Below are 7556 nucleotides of genomic sequence, written 5' to 3'. Positions count from 1 at the left end.
TAAACCAAACATGGCTCTAGCAATTCTTTAGCTTAACCAGAGCTAAACGGCAGCCATTTGTTTTTCAGCTTTCGCCGCCTCACAGCTTGTCATACGCAGCACCAATTTCCAGCGACGCTAAAAGTAGATTTCGGAATGTGATTGTCCTGGAAAATAAAACGGTGATCTTTTGAATGGGATGATGTGACCCTCTGCTACTTTACAAAACCATTGCATACCTGCCTCTGCTTTTATGTTTAATTTAGTATGTGATCTATCCTTCGAGCTCCTGTATTGTGAGCTTCATGGGTACGTTATTGCCTAGTCAAAGCATTAGAAAATATATCTTCCTAATGTCTTTTTATGCATTCAACCACTATTAGACGCCATATATCCTAGTGAATGTTTGAAGCTCTACTTCGACGGTTGTAGTTAGCTGGATTTTGGACGTTGCAATAGTTTTGAGTGCGGCAGTCAGTAACCTCACTGTGGCCTTTAGTTGAGTCGAATTATTTCGACGGTAACCTTAAAGAGACTTACTGGACTTTGATCCTAATCTGTCGCTCGCTGCAAGGTGAAAGCCGATACTTGTTGGTTCCTCCATCGACGTAGCTCATCAGGTAACCGGCAGACCATGGACACTTCGGGGTCCCGTCATGCTCCGCTCCGAGGCTGCATGAGGAGGAGCCATTAGTGGACGTATGTGCGCATGTGGCTATTAGTAGCTTCTAAAACACAAAGTTAAAACGTAGATGCGTCGGACATGAGGATTACCACAGCCAGCTGAAATTTTGGAGCAGTCGTTTATGGGTTATGGATTTACGCCATTAGGCGCATCTGGAGAAATCCTTGGGAATGGTGTCGAAGCAACTTAGTCTTTGTACATGTTTAAGTATATCTTTCAGGAGTGGCAATTTTAATTTGGAACCAAATGTGGAGTATTATAATATACTGGTATGGAAAGTTTGAAGGAAATGAATCCGTTCTATAGAAGGTACCGGCATATTACTTGTATGCAGTATCTAAGGCCACTATAGAAAACAAATACCACATGTATATTACTTTTATATGAACCCACTCCTGTAATAATCCCCGATGGGGATTGACAGACCTGCTAAATAAATAAATAGAGCGGCCTTATGACAATAGCGAAAGCAATACATTGCGAGCCACCTGTGGCAAGATCAGCGGAAATATTGATTGACACTGTGAAATTGCCGATATAATAAAATTACGTTCGGAAACAACGTCAATTTCAAAAATGCGTTTATCCTGAGTATCTTGTAGGTAAACGCTACAATAATAAAGCACAAAAATCTCTAGAACTGTAACAAGCTTACTTGTTCATTGCTGTACCTATAACACGCTTCATCTTATTTTTAAAAGAGCCTCTTGCAAATTCAAGATCATGATAGTGTGCTCAGCAATAATAGTCTCATCCTTAGTACTACCTGATTAAAAAAAACAAAAAAAAAAAGAATCCACTCCCAGAGCTGCATCGCTGGGCCGTGGGAGAGCAGTCGTCTTTCGCGCGCCTTCGCCAGCCTTCCATTAAATGACAATCTTACCGACTGCGGTGGCTTCAGGCTTAATGCGCTCGGCTATTGAGCCGGAGTTCTCGGCTTCAAACCCGATCGTAGCGGCCACGTTTTTATGGAGGCAGAATGAGAATGCTACACGTGTGCTGTATGATAGCACTGTAATCTAAATGTCCCGAGGTGGTCGAAATTTTTTTGGAGCCCTTTATTTTGGCGTCCCTAGTAGTCTGAATAGTAGTCTGAATAAACACGATATGCACAGAATATCGAGATGACCGCACGATTGTGCATAAGAAACTGCTTCAATGAGGGAGCGGAAAGGGCGTTTCAAACACGCTATTCGGCTAACTCGTTCCGACACAACCACGTGACACAACTTCGAGAAACAGTCATCAATCAGAGAAAAACGGATTCTCCTGCTATGGAGCCGAAAATTTCCCTGTCTGAACTACAGTTGCGAAGTAAAAGTACTCAGAATAATTGAAAATTCTGCCCCTAGAGTTAAAAACCTCCTTATCTCGTCGCCACTGTTATGTCCGCGGTTGTCTTGAAGAAAAGTAGCAGGTCATCTAGCTTGGCTGACGTGCCGATAAAACAAGGCGCTTGGTATTCACAAAACAGCAGAGATTGAGCTGTCTGCAGGCGTAGGTTCATGCAAAACGATCCTTACATGTGTGCCAGCTCATGGGCCATGGGATAGACTCCTTTGTACGAGCCAGCGATATCTTCTCCCTCGGCAGCAGCCAGCTTGGTGCACAATTTGCCGAGATATGCAAGACCTGAAAGAAAAATAAATATTTTGTATATTCCCATTGTTTACGCGAAATATGGGCACGTAAAACCTAGCTTCATGAGTGTGACTTGTACGACGGCGTCGGCATGCTCCCCAAGTGGTTTGTCATAGTTGCCGTGTTGGAACCGATTCATGTATAGTTGAATTCATTTTGATGAAACTAGTTTCATTAAATCATTCCAGCGGGATCGATTGCAGCAAATTGATTTCAGACGAATGTCTTCTTTTTCTGCTTTGAGGACTATCGTTCAAGTATAACACGCGTCTTAGCGCACTTAATTTTGAGAATAAACCGACCTTTCCTGTGCGTAAAAGTGTGCACCCAAGTTTCCGCTCAAAAACGTTCCTGTCCCTTTTAATGTATAGTATATGCAATATTTTAAGGCAGACCCTACTGAAAAAAACAAAAGGTCTACGTGTCAATAGCCTCTTAAAATCTCATCTAATCGCATAGACTCGCATACGGTTCACATTATTATCATAAAATATCGTTCATAATTTATGATAATGCCCAAGAAGCTATGAGATCTTATGCAATTATATGCAACTTGTATGTGATTTCTTATGTGAATTGAGTGAGATTGTGTGAGAAATTGTGAAGTTATTGCCTCACAATTTTTTCTGTAGGGTAGTACTGATATAAGCCCTGCAGCTTATATCAGTCACAAGCAATGCCATTTTTGAACTCAACGATTTACAGGATCCACAGACCTACATTGCTATACTGATGATGCGTGGTAGTACAGAAATAAGAACTGTGGCGAAAAGTGTTTTTCACAGGTTGAGTAATATTCCGAGAAGTGGCTGCTTTGGCTCCGCCTTCGCAAAATTACTTTGAACCATTACATGCGCATCATGACATTTTGAAAGATGCCAGCTGTACAGGACAGCAACGCTTTAGCTGCACGCTCCAGGACGTAACTCCCACGTACGAATTTCTGCTATCATGCGATTAAATGTAGTGTAAGGTAACGCGAAGGTCGGACTTGGGAGATCAGGCTTTATTGCGGACCTGAAGCCTTGGTCGCACACTGCAGCCAAACACACTCCGCGATGACGATGGGTATCTACAAGAGGGAGCAGGATGAAGATGAAGCAGCACGTTCAGCCGTGTGGAAGATGAAGCGCCACACAGTGCTCACACTATTTCGCCCGCGCAGTTGAAGCGGCCAGCCTGGCCGCAATTAGTCCGCAGGATTGGGCCGAATAAAAGGTTTCATACGTGAAACGTGGACAACTTCAGTGCCACGGTAACGACTGTCCGGAGGAGGGTGAACAGGGGAGACGCGATAGTTGACCGGGGAGGTTTTTGCAAGAACTGTGTTAAGACCAATGTAACGGTGCTGTAACTTGTCACAAAGGCCAGGAGTGCGTAATGGGGTCCAAAATAACACCTCGTCGCCGGGACGGAACGAAACTTGGCGATGGGTTGCATCATAGCGGGACTTGCGGTCTTCCTGGCTAGCTTCCGTGCTGACGCGAGCAAGCCGGCGAGATTTGGCCACTCGGGAAAGGAACTGGTCAGGAAGAGAGGATGAGGAACTGGCATGTGCAGAAAGGAAAGAGGCGTTAAGAAAGGTAGCGGGAGAACGGCCGTAGACGAGGAAAAACGGGGTGTAACCTGTGGTCCGCTGTACAGCCGTATTGTAGGCGAACGTAACAAAAGGAAGTATTACGTCCCAGTCTCGGTGGTCCTGGTCGACGTATATAGACAACATGTCAGAAAGCGTGCGGTGGAACCGCTCAGTCAACCCATTGGTCTGCGGGTGATAGCTGGAGGTCAATTTGTGATGTGTGGTTGAGGCCTCAATAACTTCGGCTACAATCGTCGACAGAAATGTCCGACCACGATCGCTGAGAAGCACTTGAGGGGCCCCATGGCGCAGTACGAGCGATTCCAAAAAGAAGGACGCGACCTCATGTGCTGAGCCATTAGGCAGGGCAGCGGTCTCAGCGTAGCGTGTTAGGTGGGCGACGGCGGTGGCGATCCAGTGATTACCTCGAGCAGACAATGGAAGTGGCCTGTATAAGTCTATGCCAACAACGGCAAAAGGAATAGCAGGGCAAGGTAGTGGCTGTAGTAGGCCAGCAGGAGGAGAAGTGGGCCGTTTGCGGCGCTGACATGGCAGACAAGAGGCGACGTATTTTCCCACACTTGAGGCGTGGCCTGGCCAAAAGAAACGGGTTTTCACGCGGTGGTAAGTTTTATGAAAGCTTAAGTGACCGGCTGTAGCATCATCGTGGAAAGCCGCCAGGATACGGGTGCGAAGCGCTCTCGGAATAACGAGGACCCAACGGGTGCCTTCAGAGCAATAAATATAACGGGAGATCACGCCGTTGCCAAGTTTGAACTTTTGGAGTTGCCTGCGCATCCTAGCAGTAGGAGGGCGAGAAGCACCGGTGAGAAGGTTGATTAGGGAAAGACAGTAGGGATCTGCTCGCTATTGTGAAATAATGGCGTAGCGATCTGGAGAAGCGGCAGGAGTAGCACAGGTGATGTTTGGAGCTCTGGACAAGATTGGGACGTCGAGGGTGCACGCAGGAAGGCGCGAAGAAGCACTAGGTGGTGATTCTGGGAGCGGGCAGCGGGAAAGAGCATCGGCATCTCGATTTTTGCGACCCGATTTGAATATGACATCGAAGTGGTATTCCTGCAAACGCAGAATCCAACGGCCCAGGCGTCCAGTCAAATTTTTGAGGGTTGATAACCAGCACAGAGCGTGGTGATCGGTAACGATCATGAAATGGCGGCCGTAGAGGTAGGGGCGGAATTTCTGAACTGCCCAAGCGACGACGAGGCACTCTTGCTCAGTGACGGTGTAGTTGTGTTAGAGTTCGACTGGCAAACGCAATTACTTTTTCCCGAAAAGCGGTGTCACGTTGCAGAAGTACGGCGCCGATACCGAGGCTGCTGGCATCGGTGTGGAGAATGGTAGCAGCAGAGTCGTCAAATTGAGCGAGAACAGGGTCCGAAGTGAGGGCATTCCTTAGGGTTTGGAAAGCTTTTTCGCATTCTTCGGACCATTTGAAAGTAGTACGGTCGGTAAGGAGGCGGTGGAGCGGTGCAGCAATGGTAGCGAAATTGCGAATGAAACGGCGAAAGTATGAAGACAGGCCAAGGAAACTGCGTAGTTCCTTAGTCCGCTGAGGGCGTGCAAAGTTCAAAATTGCAGCAAGCTTGTCAGGGTCGGGTCGAATGCCATCGCGGCTGACGAGGTGGCCCAGGATCTTGATTTCTTTCTTGGCAAAATTACACTTTTTTGTGTTCAGCTGGAGACCGGCGGATGCCAGGCACGTTAATACTAGATCAAGGCGGCATAAATGATCAGAAAAAGTCGCAGAGAAAATAACTATGTCGTCCAGGTAGCACAAGCATGTTTTCCACTTAAGTCCTCTAAGAACAGTGTCAATCATGCGCTCAAACGTAGCGGGGCATTACAAAGTCCAAAAGGCATGACATTGAATTCGTAAAGCCGATCGGGAGTAGCGAATGCGGTTTTTTCTTTGTCGGCTTCGTGCATCGGTATCTTCCAGTAACCGGAACGCAAATCCAAAGTGGAGAAATATTCGGCGCCCTGAAGACATTCAAGGGAGTCGTCAATTTGTGGCATAGGGTAAACATCTTTGCGAGTGGCTTTGTTAAGTGCGCTGTAATCAACGCAAAAACGCACGGACCCATTCATTTTTTTTTTTTTTTGACCAAGACGACCGGAGATGACCAGAGGCTAGGTGAGGGCCGAATAATGTCTCGTCGGAGCATATCATTCACATTATCTTCTATAATTTTACGTTCTGATAAGAAAACACGGTAAGGGCGGCGGCTAACAATAGAAGTACCTTCTGTAATAATGCGGTGCTGTGCAGAAGACGTTCGGCCCAAAGTCGGAGAAGTGACATCAGAGGAGGCTTGGTGTTTTCGAAGTAATTCCTGCAAAGCTTGGCGGTGAGTCGCAGGAAGGTCAGGATTGATGGTGCCAAAGAGAACACAGAGAGAAGCATCGGAAGAAGCTGCTGGTGAGGAAGGGTGAGGGTGGTGAGTGACACCGGGTGAATGTACAGGGCACAAGGAAAACATGTCCCTTTAGTCAGCACAATGGGCTCTGGGGAAGTGTTCGAAGCAGCGACAAGCGCTGTGCCATGCTCCAACCGAACAAGACTTGGTGGTAGCGCGATTCCACGGGTCAGATGGCGATCAAAAGGCACGATTAGTACATCTCCGTTATCAATGTCAGTAGAAGTAAGCGCGACAAGTTGTTCGCATCCAGGGGGCAACACTGAGTTAGTAGCGGCAAGCAGGCGATGACGGGGCTCGGGAGGTTCAGAAGACGGATCGCTCTCGTTCATGTAAATGACCCTGTCGCGACACGAAATGCTGGCTGATGCGGCAGACAGAAAATCCCAGCCTAAAATAATTGGGTGAGCGCACGGTGACATCACGGCAAATTGTACATGGTGGCGGACACCATCAACAAAAACTCGCATATTGCACCATTATATTGCAATTATTGCACCATTAGCTCCACGGAGTTCAGGTCCATCATAAGAAGTTTTCACTTTTCCCAAGCGGGAGCACAAGTCAGTGTGTATCACAGAAACAGCGGCGCCCGTGTCAACCAAAGCCTCAACAGATAAACCTTCAACCCACACTAAAATAATATTCCAGGGACGTTCCGGAGGATTTTTGGGATGGCCGAAGAGTGCAGTTTTCCCTCTTAAAACTGCAGTGGTCAGTTTTCCGATAGGCGGGCGGTAGTCAGAGAAGCTTGACGGAGAGGCGAGGTTGAGCGGCGAAAAGGCGAAGGAGAACGGCGTCTTGAAGGCCTGTAACCAGCAGGCGGAGCGGGGCTTTCTGGCGGGGGTGATGAACGTCGGGGATAATCAGGGAATGAACGGTGGTTAGAGCCGGAAAAGCGAGGAGGGTAGTCTGCTTCAAATGAGTCGTAGCCGCGGCGTTCATTCTGGAGCCTGCGATCACAGAAGCGGGAAATATGGCCTCGGTACCCGCAGTAATAACAAACAGGGCGGGCTGGGCGCCAGGTGGGGTAGTATGTCGGCGCCGCGGTAGGTGGTGCCATTGCAGTAGCAATATCAGCACTTTTTCATATGTGTGTCTGTGCGTGTGTGTGTGCGCGTGTGTGTGTGCGGCGTGTGTGCATGTGTGTGTGTGCGTGCGTGTGCGTGTGTGCGTGTGTGTGTGCGTGCGTGCGTGTGTGTGTGTGTGTGTGCGTGTGTGTGTGTGTGTGTGT

The 7556-nt window shown here is 47.8% G+C and overlaps 1 protein-coding gene across 1 annotated transcript in view; it reads right to left on the bottom strand.

The window, feature by feature from the left end:
* Positions 1-500: 500 nt before the first annotated feature.
* LOC146173376 (venom metalloproteinase antarease-like TserMP_B) overlaps positions 501-7556 on the bottom strand; it is a 40533-nt gene continuing 33477 nt past the window's right edge. Inside the window, exons 10-11 of the mRNA XM_084584298.1 lie at positions 2188-2296; positions 501-651 (exon numbers count right to left, since the gene is read on the bottom strand). Coding sequence (XP_084440424.1) covers positions 516-651; positions 2188-2296 — 245 coding nt within the window. The 3' untranslated portion in view covers positions 501-515. The remainder of the gene's footprint in view (positions 652-2187; positions 2297-7556) is intronic.

The sequence above is a fragment of the Amblyomma maculatum genome, chromosome 11 (assembly GCF_055883805.1).
Source record: "Amblyomma maculatum isolate TAMU_Amacu chromosome 11, ASM5588380v1, whole genome shotgun sequence".
NCBI classification, from domain to species: domain Eukaryota; kingdom Metazoa; phylum Arthropoda; class Arachnida; order Ixodida; family Ixodidae; genus Amblyomma; species Amblyomma maculatum.
Note: the sequence above shows the minus strand (reverse complement) of the source record. Positions and strands in the feature narration are given on the sequence as shown.